This window comes from Protopterus annectens, chromosome 3.part1 (assembly GCF_019279795.1).
Source record: "Protopterus annectens isolate FY-2018-M chromosome 3.part1, PAN1.0, whole genome shotgun sequence".
Classification (NCBI taxonomy): Eukaryota; Metazoa; Chordata; order Ceratodontiformes; family Protopteridae; genus Protopterus; species Protopterus annectens.
In genome coordinates, this window is record NC_056732.1 from 1,494,955,355 (window position 1) to 1,494,971,888 (window position 16,534).

Here is a 16,534-nt window from a genome sequence, read left to right on the forward strand (position 1 = left end):
ATCTGTTTGAGGCCATTAATCCTCTTTCTGAGGTATTTCTGCAGCATTTCCAGTTGTTGTAGATGTCTTGTGAGGTACATACCAAAAGGGGCGCCGTATTCTATAATCGGTCTAATGAGTGATAGTTAGAAGGGAACAATGACCTCTTTTTCCTGGATGAGAAACCTTTTGTGATGAGGTGTGCCATGTAGAAGGATGTCCTGACTACTGTGGCGAGACTACTGCCCACCTGTGTCCCAAGGTCTCTTATCACACTTTCGGTGTTAAATAGACTACTGCCTATGTGGTAGTTGATGGATACAGCGTTTTTACCAAAAGGGATGACAATGCACTTTTTGGCATTGAGCTTGAGGCCATGGCTTTGACACCAGGCATCTGTCTCAGTGAGGCCCTTTTGTAGGATGTCCACATCATTAGGAGTTTCGATTATGGCTCCTAGTTTGCAGTCATCTGTGAACTTCATTAGCCAAAGACCTTCTGTGTTAGCCTGTACTTCAGAGAAGTAGATACCAAACAGGAGAGAACCCAGGGCTGAACCCAGTGGTACTCCACTTGTCACTGGTCTGAAGTTGGATTTGGAGTCTGCTACTTTCACAGTGTGGGTTCTGTCAGTGAGCCAGTTGGCAACCCATCTTGTGACATAGGGATTTATACCTAGTTTAGTGAGTTTATCTATAATCCCAGAGTGGGGGATGGTGTCGAAAGCCATGGCAAGATCTAGATAGGCTGTGTGAACCACCTTACCCTCATATATGGCTTTGATGACCGCTTCAAAGAAGTCTATCAGGTTTAGGAGACATGATCTGCCTTTTATAAACCCGAACTGGGTGGGGTCCAGAATTTGGAGATTACAAATGTCATTGTTTGTAAGTTCCATGATGATATGTTCCATAGCCTTGCAGACCAGGCTCAGCAGACTAATGGGGTGGTAGTTCCCAGGGTCCGTAGTGTCTCCCTCTTTGTGGAGTGGGATAACCGTCGCTGTGCACCATTCAGTTGGCACAAAGCCTGAGGTGAGGCTATGATTGAACATGGTACTTAGGTGAGGTGCCAGTTTGTTCTGTAGTTCATGCAGAACGCAGCCTGGGATGTTATCAGTTCCAATAGATGCTGTGTTCTTGGCTTTGGAGAGTGTGGTTTTTACCTGTGCAGCCGTGATTACAGGAACTTTGCATTCTTTCGGTATAGAGATGGGACCTTTAGGGGGTGAGAGGGGTTTAAAGTTAGCACTGAACCTATCTGCTAGGATGTTGGCAATATCAGTTGGTTCTGTATATTTAGTCCCATTATGCTGTACCTCAGAGCAGATCTAAGTGTTGCCATTGAGATTCTTGACATAGTTATAGAATGCTTTGTGGTTGTCTTTAGAATCAGTGGCGATCTTGTTTTCGTAACTAGCTTTGGAGGATTTTATGAAGGATCTCAGCTTCTTACTGAGGCTGACCAGAGAGTTCCTCTGATCATGGGATTTTACTCTTTTTTTGCAACAGTTTCTTTCTTCTGTTGTAGAGTTTGTTTATGGCAGGGGACCACCAAATTGGCTTCCTTTTTTTGGAGGATAGCATCTTGGTTCTGTTAGGGATTGCACGATCCATGCACTCATGTATGTGCTTATAAAGTGCATTTGTGTAGGATTCAGCAGTTGTACCTCTAGTGTCCATCTGCATGGGTGTCGTGAAGTTTGCCACTTCTGTCTTAAGAAGCGTGAAGTTGGCTTTGGAGAAATTGTTTACTGTGGTTTCCTAATGGGGGGTGGGGGCGGAAAGTGGATGTCTAGGGTGATTAGCTTGTGGTCGGATCTGACCAACGAGGAATTGACCTCTGCTGTGGAACACTCATTGCCCATGTTGGTAATGACCAGGTCTGGGATATTCCTGCCCCTGGTGGGAGTGTGGATAATTTGAGCCAAGGCGTTGGAATTTATGAATTCCAGAAAACATTGAGCAAAAGAGTTGGTACATGAGTAGTTTTCCCAGTTAATGGTGGGGTAGTTGAAATCTCCCATTATTAGGGTGTTAGGTTGTACCCTAATATTTTCCAGTGTATCAGGAAATGAGGAGTGGGAATCCTGGGGCGTGGTGGGGGATCTGTAGGAAGCCACAATTTGGATTAGTGCTTTCAGACATTTGAAGTGGTTATAAATTTCAGGCCACAACTTAATTTAACAGTGTCTGGAATTTGGTTAATGTTGTTTAAGATAGTTGTGACTAAGATTTTACTAAAATTATATTACAAGACTTTGTATGGATTTGAATTGTGATTGTCCTCTGTATTACAAACTTTCATTCAGAATGTATCTTTTCTTGTCATAAATTACAGTAGTGTGCTATGCTGTCAACATGTACTTTCCTGTTGAGTCTAGATGGAAAATACACTCTGTTTAGCAAAGGTCACTATTACTGTATGGGGACTCTCTCCTTCCACAAGTTACAGTAATCTTAGTGTTTATTATCTTAGTAAAGGAGGTGCAAAGGTGAAGCCCCCTGCATTACAGTATGTTGGGTTTTACCTCCACTTAAAATCACGTTTCAGATTCCACTGTGAGCTAGCATACAGAATTTGAAAAAAAAAAGAGTCCTCCCTCTCATGACATGAAATAGTAAAATTATTGTATACTTTTGTGTTAGGCTGAAAGTTTGGCCCGTGAAAAAATTCAGTTTACTCATAGAAATGGTTAGGCTATAACTAAGATGCCCTGAAAGCTGATTATGCACATAAATAATCACATCTGAGAAATATTGTAGATCTCATGAAAGTACCAATGTGAGTTATATAAATGAAAGCTCTTTTCTGTGATATCCAGATTCATACTCATATTTCCCTTGATGATACAGGGCCCTGTGGTTTCTATAGACATCCCATCTCTACATTTGGGTTTGTTGAAACTGGGAGACAGTGTCCAGAGTACCATCTGCATTAAAAACTATAGTCAGCTCTCTGCTCAGTGGATTATGCAGGAAAGTCTGGCATGCCTAAGAGAAAGAGATGAAGAGGTAAGATGTTACATGCATTTTAAATCTTGGTATACATTGATTTGTAGCAGTGCTTGTCTTTTATCTAACATGCTACATTTTTTTAAATTTCAGGAATAAACTCTTGCAGCAAGGGGTACTGTATAGGTTTTTTGCAGGTTGCATGACATGCTTTCTAAGCCTAATAAAGATATTCTCATACATGCGCTTGTGTGTGTGTGTGTGTGTGTGTGTGTGTGTGTGTGTGTGTGTGTGTGTGTGTGTGTGTGTGTATATATGTGTGCATTTGTGTTGCTTCTGTTCTTGCTCAGCACAGTTCATTAGTTGTCATTGAAGTACAAGTTTAATTGCATTTGATACTGTGAAGTTTTTCATGTTTTTGATGTATTTCTGAATAACCTGTATCAGGTGAGTAACTTCCTAAACTACTTATATAGATCTTTTTTTCTGCAAAATTTGAATTTTAGGGCACCTGTACCCACCCTCAGTAATGTTACACATGCTTTCATGTTAGGCACTTTACCCTGTAGACATCCATTAGGTTGTACCTAAAATGTAAGCAATTGCAATGTCTGTACTAGCTATAAAGTGCCATCACAGAGTGTAGTACTGGGGGCGTGGCCAAGATGCCAGCCTGATAGCAGCAGAAATCCATAGCTCTGCTTAGATTTTAATATCCTGACAGGAAATATACTTTAATTTTTAGAAAAAAATCTAACTAAAAGTATACTAAAAGTTAGACTAACATAGACTCTATTATTTTCTAAAAATTAATACATAGTTTAGAGAATTTTTTAATTATTCCTGTCAAGAAGTTTTCTACTGGAGATCTCAAGATGAACAACTCGAAGAACCCACACCAGGAGAGTGCATTGAAGAAAGAACTACATCTTATAATAACAAACATCCAAGAACTGTCACTAAAACATGAGCAACGTGAAGAACCCACACCAGGAGAGTGCATTGAAGAAAGAACTACATCTTATAATAACAAACATCCAAGAACTGTCACTAAAACATGAGCAACGTGAAGAACCCACACCAGGAGAGTGCAGTGAAGAAAGAACTACATCTTATAATAACAAACATCCAAGAACTGTCACTAAAACATGAGCAACGTGAAGAACCCACACCAGGAGAGTGCAGTGAAGAAAGAACTACATCTTATAATAACAAACATCCAAGAACTGTCACTAAAACATGAGCAACGTGAAGAACCCACACCAGGAGAGTGCAGTGAAGAAAGAACTACATCTTATAATAACAAACATCCAAGAACTGTCACTAAAAACATGAGCAACGTGAAGAACCCACACCAGGAGAGTGCAGTGAAGAAAGAACTACATCTTATAATAACAAACATCCAAGAACTGTCACTAAAACATGAGCAACGTGAAGAACCCACACCAGGAGAGTGCATTGAAGAAAGAACTACATCTTATAATAACAAACATCCAAGAACTGTCACTAAAACATGAGCAACGTGAAGAACCCACACCAGGAGAGTGCAGTGAAGAAAGAACTACATCTTATAATAACAAACATCCAAGAACTGTCACTAAAACATGAGCAACGTGAAGAACCCACACCAGGAGAGTGCAGTGAAGAAAGAACTACATCTTATAATAACAAACATCCAAGAACTGTCACTAAAACATGAGCAACGTGAAGAACCCACACCAGGAGAGTGCAGTGAAGAAAGAACTACATCTTATAATAACAAACATCCAAGAACTGTCACTAAAAACATGAGCAACGTGAAGAACCCACACCAGGAGAGTGCAGTGAAGAAAGAACTACATCTTATAATAACAAACATCCAAGAACTGTCACTAAAACATGAGCAACGTGAAGAACCCACACCAGGAGAGTGCAGTGAAGAAAGAACTACATCTTATAATAACAAACATCCAAGAACTGTCACTAAAACATGAGCAACGTGAAGAACCCACACCAGGAGAGTGCAGTGAAGAAAGAACTACATCTTATAATAACAAACATCCAAGAACTGTCACTAAAACATGAGCAACGTGAAGAACCCACACCAGGAGAGTGCAGTGAAGAAAGAACTACATCTTATAATAACAAACATCCAAGAACTGTCACTAAAACATGAGCAACGTGAAGAACCCACACCAGGAGAGTGCAGTGAAGAAAGAACTACATCTTATAATAACAAACATCCAAGAACTGTCACTAAAACATGAGCAACGTGAAGAACCCACACCAGGAGAGTGCAGTGAAGAAAGAACTACATCTTATAATAACAAACATCCAAGAACTGTCACTAAAAACATGAGCAACGTGAAGAACCCACACCAGGAGAGTGCAGTGAAGAAAGAACTACATCTTATAATAACAAACATCCAAGAACTGTCACTAAAACATGAGCAACGTGAAGAACCCACACCAGGAGAGTGCAGTGAAGAAAGAACTACATCTTATAATAACAAACATCCAAGAACTGTCACTAAAACATGAGCAACGTGAAGAACCCACACCAGGAGAGTGCAGTGAAGAAAGAACTACATCTTATAATAACAAACATCCAAGAGCTGTCACTAAAAACATGAGCAACGTGAAGAACCCACACCAGGAGAGTGCAGTGAACAAAGAACTACATCTTATAATAACAAACATCCAAGAACTGTCACTAAAAACATGAGCAACGTGAAGAACCCACACCAGGAGAGTGCAGTGAAGAAAGAACTACATCTTATAACAACAAACATCCAGGAACTGTCACTAAAACATGAGCAATGTGAAGAACCCACACCAGGAGAGTGCAGTGAAGAAAGAACTACATCTTATAATAACAAACATCCAAGAACTGTCACTAAAACATGAGCAACGTGAAGAACCCCCACCAGGAGAGTGCAGTGAAGAAAGAACTACATCTTATAATAACAAACATCCAAGAACTGTCACTAAAAACATGAGCAACGTGAAGAACCCACACCAGGAGAGTGCAGTGAAGAAAGAACTACATCTTATAATAACAAACATCCAAGAACTGTCACTAAAAACATGAGCAACGTGAAGAACCCACACCAGGAGAGTGCAGCGAAGAAAGAACTACATCTTATAATAACAGACATCCAAGAACTGTCACTAAAAACATGAGCAACGTGAAGAACCCACACCAGGAGAGTGCAGTGAAGAAAGAACTACATCTTATAATAACGAACATCCAAGAACTGTCACTAAAACATGAGCAACGTGAAGAACCCACACCAGGAGAGTGCAGTGAAGAAAGAACTACATCTTATAATAACAAACATCCAAGAACTGTCACTAAAAACATGAGCAACGTGAAGAACCCACACCAGGAGAGTGCAGTGAAGAAAGAACTGCATCTTATAATAACAAACATCCATGAACTGTCACTAAAAACATGAGCAACGTGAAGAACCCACACCAGGAGAGTGCAGTGAAGAAAGAACTACATCTTACAATAAACATCCAAGAACTGTCACTAAAAACATGAGCAACGTGAAGAACCCACACCAGGAGAGTGCAGTGAAGAAAGAACTACATCTTATAATAACAAACATCCAAGCACTGTCACTAAAAACATGAGCAACTCGAAGAACCCACACCAGGGGAGTGCATTGAAGAAAGAACTACATCTTATAATAAACATCCAAGAACTGTCACTAAAACATGAGCAACGTGAAGAACCCACACCAGGAGAGTGCAGTGAAGAAAGAACTACATCTTATAATAACAAACATCCAAGAACTGTCACTAAAACATGAGCAACGTGAAGAACCCACACCAGGAGAGTGCAGCGAACAAAGAACTACATCTTATAATAACAAACATCCAAGAACTGTCACTAAAACATGAGCAACGTGAAGAACCCACACCAGGAGAGTGCAGCGAACAAAGAACTACATCTTATAATAACAAACATCCAAGAACTGTCACTAAAACATGAGCAACGTGAAGAACCCACACCAGGAGAGTGCAGCGAACAAAGAACTACATCTTATAATAACAGACATCCAAGAACTGTCACTAAAACATGAGCAACGTGAAGAACCCACACCAGGAGAGTGCAGTGAAGAAAGAACTACATCTTATAATAACAAACATCCAAGAACTGTCACTGAAAACATGAGCAACGTGAAGAACCCACACCAGGAGAGTGCAGTGAAGAAAGAACTACATCTTATAATAACAAACATCCAAGAACTGTCACTAAAAACATGAGCAACGTGAAGAACCCACACCAGGAGAGTGCAGTGAAGAAAGAACTACATCTTATAATAACAAACATCCAAGAACTGTCACTAAAACATGAGCAACGTGAAGAACCCACACCAGGAGAGTGCAGTGAAGAAAGAACTACATCTTATAATAACAAACATCCAAGAACTGTCACTAAAACATGAGCAACGTGAAGAACCCACACCAGGAGAGTGCAGTGAAGAAAGAACTACATCTTATAATAACAAACATCCAAGAACTGTCACTAAAAACATGAGCAACGTGAAGAACCCACACCAGGAGAGTGCAGTGAAGAAAGAACTACATCTTATAATAACAAACATCCAAGAACTGTCACTAAAACATGAGCAACGTGAAGAACCCACACCAGGAGAGTGCAGTGAAGAAAGAACTATATCTTATAATAACAAACATCCAAGAACTGTCACTAAAACATGAGCAACGTGAAGAACCCACACCAGGAGAGTGCAGTGAAGAAAGAACTACATCTTATAATAACAAACATCCAAGAACTGTCACTAAAAATGGACAAATTCGAAAACAAAATGGATATTATCAAACAAGAATGCGGTAAATAACTGGAACTTCTAAATAGAATAGTAAAAAAACAATCTGAACAGATTCTTGGCTTAGAGGAAACAGTAACTGACCTAGATACTAGAGTGACAGAAAATGAACATCAAAATGAATTTCTTCTGAAACAAAACGCCATGCTGATTGAGAAATTGTAAGACCTTGAAAGTACATCAAGGAGGAATAACATAAGAATATATGGAATTCCTAAGGAAGAAAAGGGTCATAACATTATTCAATTCCTCAATAAGTGGTTTCTATCAGCACTAAACATGCCTGAGTCCTTCTGTTTTGGAACTGAGAGGGCTCATTGGTCCCTGGCAAATCCAGCTTCATCTCTAAGTTCATCTAACCCCAGGTCTATAATAGTTAGATTTCTTTCCTCGCAAGACAAGGACTGAAATCCGCTTGGACTAATTCCCCCTATCAAGATGGGTGAAAAAGTTATTCATTTTGACAATGACTACACCTCTACAGTCATATCCAGAAGAAAAGAGTGTGTTCCTCTAATTAAGTCCTTGAAAAAAAAAACAATATTAAAGCTCAAATTCTTTTTGCTGCAAGAATGAAAATCACCTTACCAGAAGGAGTGCAGATTTTTGATTCCTTACAAGAAGCAGTAGAATTTATCCAAAAGAAGAAAATACTGTTGGACATAGAAGAAATGGAATGGTCATCCCAGAGTTTGAAGAGACAGGCAACAAAAAATGGATGATCTGTGAAGGAAGGAGCAAACAAAATTAAGAAACTAAAGGACAAATGAATAAATTCCTTCTAATTTTAAATACTTTGTTTTATGAATCATAATATATTTGATTCTGGAAAGTCTCTATGCTGTAAGGTAATGTGAATCATTTTTATTATTAACTTTCTCTTTTCCTTTCTATATCTATTTCTAATTACATATAGTACTAAGTATTTAAATAACATTCTCTCTCTCTCTTCTTTCTTCCTATTCTTTTTTGTTACCAATATTCCTTTTCTCTCTTTTCCCCATTGTAAGTACTTTGCATACTTTCCCTTTTAAATAACTACAAATGATATGTGTCTTCTAACTCTTCAGTTGTTGTTGTTGTTGTGTCTTTCGGCTTTTCCCAGTTAGGGGTCGCCACAGCGGAACTCCGGTCCACTAATGATTGGTAGTTGAGTTTTACATGCCGAGTTACCAGCCCTGATGCACAACCTTCAACGAAGGTACGCACATTCACGCATGTCTCCACGCAGAAGACGCTCTAGCTAAGAATCGAACCGGACAGCGTCTTACTGTGAGGCGACAACGCTACCGCAGCACCACCACCGCCGGTCTCTTCTAACTCTTCAGTAATAGTATAATTTGACTTAATACCAAAGTGCATTTTTTCTAGTGGGTCAGTGGTAGGGGTAACAAGGTGTTTCTGATTAGTGTTTCTGACTAGATGTTTTAGACTCTTTGTTTAGATACATTTAAACATTAATACAGTACATTAATGGTGTTTTATAGATAGCTATATAAATATATATATATATATATGTATATATATATATATATATATATATATATATATATATATATATATATATATATACTAGGTTCCCTTTCTTTAACTGGTGGGCAAATGACTGAAATGTTATAATATGATTTCTGATTTGAGGCAGCTATTGTTACTTCTAAATAGCTGTTTTTATATAAAAGGGTTAATTTTTTTAATTATGTCGAAGTTTTGTGAGGAAACTGGTGGTCTGTGTCACTGTTCTCATTGTGGAGATTCATGACATGCACTGACAAGACAGCTTGAGTGTTTATTTATTTATTTTTTTTGCTTTCTGTAAACTCTAAAAGCTTCAAGATCTCATATGTGACATATTCATATAGCTTAAACAACTAAACCAAAAACCACCTCCAGAGGAAGCCTTAATAGGCAAAAATAGTAAAATGAAGAAAGGCTTCCACCACAACGAAAAGTTCACTGAGAAATTCTGTTAAAATGTAGGCTTTAATAAAACGAAGAAATAAAAAGCACAAATTGTGCTGTTCAAGTTGCAGGTCAAACAGGATAAGCGCTGTCAGTTAAAAAAACTTCCGATCCTAGTATGTAAACCTGACTTACTACTGTTAAATAAAGATCCTTAATTGATGGTGCAGTGGTTAGCGTTGTCGCCTCACAGCAAGAGGTTTCCTGGTTCGATCCTCGGCTGGGGTGCCTTCTGTGTGGAGTCTGCATGTCCTCCCTGTGGTCGCATGGGTTTCCTCTGGGTGCTCTGGTTTCATCCCAAAGGCATGCTGTAGGTGGATTGGACACTCTAAATTGACTCTAGGTGTGAGTGCATGTGTGTGCCTTCTGTGGAAGGTTGGGCGCCGGGCTGGCAACTCGACACCGTAAAACTTCACTGCCAATCATGAGCAGACATGTGATCTGCTGTGGCGACCCCTAACTGGGAAAAGCCGAAAGAAGAAGAAGAATTGCTCAACCAATCACATACAGCAATCAGATGCACGCCTTCCTTAAGCCTCCATTTCATTTCATAATTAGGCTTCTCTCTTTCAAAATAGGTTTAATAGGAACTACTCTGTTGAGCCCTGGAAATAAATTAGCTCTGAGGTTCATGATCCATTTGCTTTCTTCCTTTTCAGTTTTGTTGACAATGTCTCCTCCACAGAGGTTAGTAGTCACATTTGAGATAACCATAAAGCTAAATGAATGCCCTGGATTTTCAGACACATGTCCATGTAGGGCATTGGTTACCACTTTATTCTTGATTTCTAACAAGTGGCAAAGTATCTGTTCCTTAAATTTTCTATTGGTCTTTCCTACATAGTAGGCTTGGCACAAATTACAAGTGCCAACATGTATAACATTCTTGGTGTTGCTGTTAGCAAAACCAGAGCACTTATAGCATTTGTTAGTTACCGGATGAACAAAACTGTTGGAACATTTAATGTGGTTGCAAGCTTTGCAAAAGCCACATTTCCAAGTTTCTAACCTATTTCTTCCTTCTGTACTCTGCTTGTTAGGTATTCCATCATAGTTGCACAATAAATCCTTTAAGTTTTTCTTGTTTTTATAACCAAACTTAGGTGTTTCCCCTACAGTTCTCTTAATTTTACTGTCAGCAGTTAAGACTGGCCAAAATGTCTTGATGGTTTCACGGACATCAAAGGAGTCAGTGCTGTAGGTCATCATGCATCTGAGACTGTTGCTGTTCCCACCTTTCTTCACATCACTCTGCTTCCATTTCGAGTAGTACGGTTGCCCTTTCTTGTATCGAATGGACATTGCTTTGCATTTACTCATGACTCCTTCTTCACTGAAACTGTCCAGTCTCTAGCTAACCAACTAGCCCCTAATATCTCCTCTCAGTCCCCCTCTAATAACACTTCCATTCCCACCTTTCATCTGCAACCTATACCCACTTCACTTATTCATTCTCTCCTCCACAAACTTAAAATCTCCTCGCCTTCTGCTGAACTTTTACCAGCTCAGTATCTAAAAATTGCAGCCAATCCATTAACCTATCCCATTTCCATCCTGATTAACAGAACCATTATTGAAGGCTGCATTCCTTCACTTTGGAAAATTTCGCATATCATTCCCCTGGATAAAGGAGGGATCTCTACAGAACTCTCAAATTACCGCCCCATAGCCTTACTCTCCCCCTTAGCTAAAATCATGGAGAAATGCATCCAAAAACAACTTCTTAAACACCTATTAAACCACAACCTACTAGCTGAATGTCAACATGGTTTCAGGCCTTACCACAGCACCACCTCAGCCCTTCTTTCTTTTACTGACTGTATCAACAAAAACCAGAACAATAACATACTAACCTCTGCTCTCTTTATTGACCTAGCCAAAGCTTTTGATATGGTCAACCACCAGATACTATTAAACTTACTTAAAACTTTTGCTCTTGACTCTGGTGCAATAAAATGGTTCAAATAATATCTTCTTAACAGACAACAGGCAGTGCGCTGGGAAAACAGCCTATCCAACCTACTACCTATTACCCTTGGAGTCCCCCAAGGATCAATACTGGGCCCCTTCTGTTCTCAATCTTCATCAATGACCTACATACCAGTCTGTCCTCTGCTACCTATATACAATATGCTGATGATTCTACTTTGATTTGTTCTGCCACATCCCCCTCTGAATTGCACTCTATTACCCAACAGACTTTCCAAAATGTTGAAAAATGGTTCTTAAACAGATGCCTAATCCTAAACCCCAAGAAAACCAAATTATTACTTTTCTCCCCCACCCGAAAATCTTCTCCACTCAGTTTCTCTGTCTTCTCTAATAATGGCACCCACATGTCTCCTGACCCCTCCACCAAACTCTTCAGAGTAGAGATACACAACAACCTATGCTTTAACTCGCACATTAACAACACAATAAAACTAGTCAACAGAAAACTTGGCTCCTTGTTTAAAATTAAACCATTTCATACCCCACTTGCCAGAACTTCCATAGCACATACCCATTTGATTTCTACCCTACTGTACGCCTCCTCCATCTATACAAATCTGTCCAAAACTAACCTGTCCAAACTAACTGTTGCCTACAACAGTATTGCAAGATTTGCCACTGGCTCTACCTTTAGAACTCACCACTGCCAAAACTTAAAAAAACTGTGATGGCTAGAACTGCAAAATCTCATCTTATTTCACCAGCTCTCTTTAGCCCATAAAATCCTCTACAAACCACCAGCACCCCTATACTCACAACTCTCATTAGCCCTTACTGTAATCTCAAAAGTCTGCATTCTTCTAACAAACTTCTAATATCTATCTGTAAATCCAACAACTTAGCAGGCGAGTCCTTGTTCTCCAACACAATTGGAAAAGCCTGGAACTCCCTTCCTTCCAACCTCACTGCTCTCCCCACTCTTCCCAGCTTCAAATCCCAACTCAAAACTCCCCTCCTAACTCACTGGCTCTGCCCCTGAACTCACCTCCTAACTCACTGGCTCTGCCCCTGCTCTAACCCAGACCAGATAGCTTCAAATCCCAACTCAAAACTCACCTCCTAACTCACTGGCTCTGCCCCTGAACTCACCTCCTAACTCACTGGCTCTGCCCCTGAACTCACCTCCTAACTCACTGGCTCTGCCCCTGCTCTAACCCTGACTAGATACCATTCTGCTCCTAGAACTCTCTCTTATCTTGCTTCTAATCTTCTCAAAAACTTACTGCTAAATTCGAATTTGCTTTTTTTTTCCCTTTGATGTTCATATTTTGCTTATTGCAGACACTGTAAAAAACATTTTCTTCTCTGAACTATATGTGTAACTTTTTTTACTGTTAAATGCTTTTAATGAATAATGCTCAATGTTTATTGTACCTCACTTGGAGCTTTTCTCCCCGGGCCTCTGCTGAAAATGGACATAAATCCAACTGGACCAGCTCGGTCAACAAATGTAAAATAAAAATAAAATAAAATAAAAATAAAATAGTAAGTCAGATTTACACACTAGGATCTGAAGAAGGTTTTTTAACTGAAAGCGCTTATCCTGTTTGACCTGCAACTTGAACAGCACAATTTGTGCTTTTTATTTCTTCGTTTTATTAAAGCCTACATTTTAACAGAATTTCTCAGTGAACTTTTCGTTGTGGTGGAAGCCTTTTTTTCATTTTACTATTCATATAGCTTCAGATATATTGGTCACGCTCACTCTAATGTATATTTCATGGATTCAGATTTCTTTAGTTGCTTTCATAATGCTTTTCTTTTTTGTTTTTATACTATATTCTAAGCAAAGATGGATAATTTGTGTCTTTTGGTATTGGAGAGCTGGATGGTGCATGGATGGTTTAGTTAAGTTTTTAACTAAACCAGAAACTTTAAGTTTCATATATGTGTTTATAAATAGTTTTGAGTTTTTGAAAGTAGTGCTTAATATATGTTATGCATCCATGATAAGTAAGTTTTCAATAGATTTCAAGTCAACACAGAAAAAAGGTCTTTCAGTTAGTAATAACATACACATTATAGTCTATGGCTTATAAATGTTTATCATTAAAATAACAATAGTGTCAAAAGAGCTGGTTTGCTTAAATATATCAAAATGCATAAAGCCCAAATCATATTTTTACAGGAAACCCATCTATTAAAAAAAGATCTACAAAAATACTCATTCAGTGGCTATACCATTCTGGCTAATTCATGTTTTAAGTCTAAGAGAAGGGGCATTCTTATTCTATGGAAAAATACTTATACTATGCCAAGAATTATAGATACTATTTCAGATAAAGATGGGATGGTAAGCATGGTTATTTTGGAAATCAATAGGAAGTATTATAATTTGATTAATACATACTGGATAACAGGACTGAGTACTAAATATGTTAATAAATATCTGGACCTGATTACTTTAAATGCAAAAGGGGAAATTATAGCAACAGGTGATTTTAACTACCTATTATCAGGCAATGATACTTCTAAAATTGGTAAAATAAAACTAACGTCTCAAGCCAAGACGTTAAATGACTCTACAAACTAGATGAACCTTATTACCTAATCTAATACATAATGATCAGACAGGGTTCATTCTTCATAGAAAAGTGTAAGATAACATGATTAAATTACTATCATTAAGAGACATAACATGCAAATACAAAAACAACTAACTGTTATCAGCCTAGACATAGAAAAGGCTTTTGATTCTATTAGTTGGTCTTATCTGCAAATAATTCTGATTGGTTTTGAATTCTCTTCAGAGTTTGTCAACTTATTAATGAAACTTTATAGTGAGGCACAAGCTTATGTGAAAATCGGATCATCTCACCACTAGAAATCCTCAAGGGAACTAGACAAGGTTGTCCTTTGTCACCATTATTGTTTGCTCTTTCAATGGAACCTTTTGTTACATATATCAGAAACAAGCAAAATATAAAAGGGTTTCAAATTAATAAGGACTATTGTCCTCAGATACAATTATTTGCTGATGATATTTGTTAATGTTGGGTGATATAGATGGTTCTTTGCATGATGTTATAAATACATTAAGCAAGTTTGAAAGAATTTTAGGGCTTAAATTTAATCATAATAAATCCAAAACATTACTAATTAACAGAAAGATTGACAAAAACCTAAGAGAGAATAGCCTATTTAATTGGGAGAATGATGTATTAGAATATTTGGGCGTCAGTATAAAGAGTACATGGAAAGAGTCTGTTAAACTAAACTACAATAATTTAATAACCACCATTAGAGATGGAATAAAATGTTCTTCACAATGGAGGATATATTCTCTTTAATTAAAATGATAATTTTACCTAAAATTTTGTTGTATACACAGTCATTGATACTACCCCCTCCCAAAAACGTATTTAAAACATTAGATTCCATGCTACTTAAATTTTTATGGTTCCCCATAAAACCCATGATTGCATATAAATGGCACATTAGAGCTTGGAACAGTAATGGGATAACATTCCTAACTTAGATCTTTATTCCAAATCAGTTATAATTAATGTAATATTACACTGGATCACACCTACCTGTGTATCTGGCTGGAAAACAATACATGAGATTCATATAACTGATGTCAGAACTATAGAAAATCAATTTAAGGAATGATATAGAATAACTAGAGTTCATTGGCTTTTATGTGAATTTTGTTTATTTAATAAGAAGTTTGATCATTTTTCTTATGGCATTAATCAAATATTTAATAACTGTAATGTTGTAATTACAATCAATTATATTTTTAAACAATTTTTATTTCTTATATTCCCTATAGCATATATACTCCACTGATTGCCTAGATTCTTTTAACATCAATGCGATGCAAAAATTAAAATAAAATAACTAGCTATTCCAGCATCAGTTTATTGAAAATAAGAGTATTAAACCATTAAACTTTCTTTTATGTAGTTTTGATAATAGTCAAGACAGTTGGTTGTTTATAAACTCATTACAGCAGTTTATAGAAAAAAAATGAGAGTATCAATCAGCCTAGAGGCTGAATCTATATCTAGTTTGATTCAGTTTTTTATTAGGTGTCTTGAAAAGACAGCTAATCAAAAATAAGTATCTCACCTATCTATAAGATACTAAGAGAAGACACTCTAAAGTTTGACTCAGGTTTTTGGAATTACTATGTAAAGATTAATGGAGAACAAATATGTGATGAATCCAAAAAAATTGTTATTGAATTCTATGCACAGTACCTCTTCTTCATTATACTGGAGATTGTATACATGGAAATTTATGAATAGGAGTTTCTATACTTTGCATAAAATAAATCTTATACTCAAAAACAGTGAAAGTAAATGTTGGAAATGTGATGAATTACTAGAGGCCAACTGGGTTCACATGTTCATTTAATGTAGAAATGTTCAATACTGGAAAGACTTCAGATATTTTGTAAATGCTTTATGGTCTGTCATATTTCTAACTCACTAATCCTATTCAGTGTTCCTATACCTAATGTAATACCTAAATCTTAGATTTAGTTACTCTGGTCAAGTCTTGCAATTGCCAGAAAAGTTATTACTTTGAACTGGAAAAGTAAACAAGATTTGATGTTTAAATATTTTATTAATTTAGCAAAAGTTGTTTGTAAAAAAGAACTGCAAACCATTTGTTATAGAACTCATAATATTACTCAAAAATAGCAAGGCAAAAATCGGGAAACCTTTTGAACAAATACTGATAACCTCATGGATAAAATGATTGTTTATTATGAATGAATGTAAATATTGTAAATAGTTTGTTATTGTTTTATTGTATTTGTTATATGTACATTTGTATATGTTATAATGAAAACAAAATACA

The 16,534-nt window shown here is 37.4% G+C and overlaps 1 protein-coding gene across 1 annotated transcript in view; it reads left to right on the forward strand.

Annotated features, from left to right (window-relative positions):
* The window catches only part of DLEC1 (DLEC1 cilia and flagella associated protein), a 2,498,134-nt gene that overhangs the window by 1,031,287 nt on the left and 1,450,313 nt on the right, over window positions 1-16,534 (forward strand). The window contains exon 19 of the mRNA XM_044067561.1: window positions 2,835-2,993. Coding sequence (XP_043923496.1) covers window positions 2,835-2,993 — 159 coding nt within the window. The remainder of the gene's footprint in view (window positions 1-2,834; window positions 2,994-16,534) is intronic.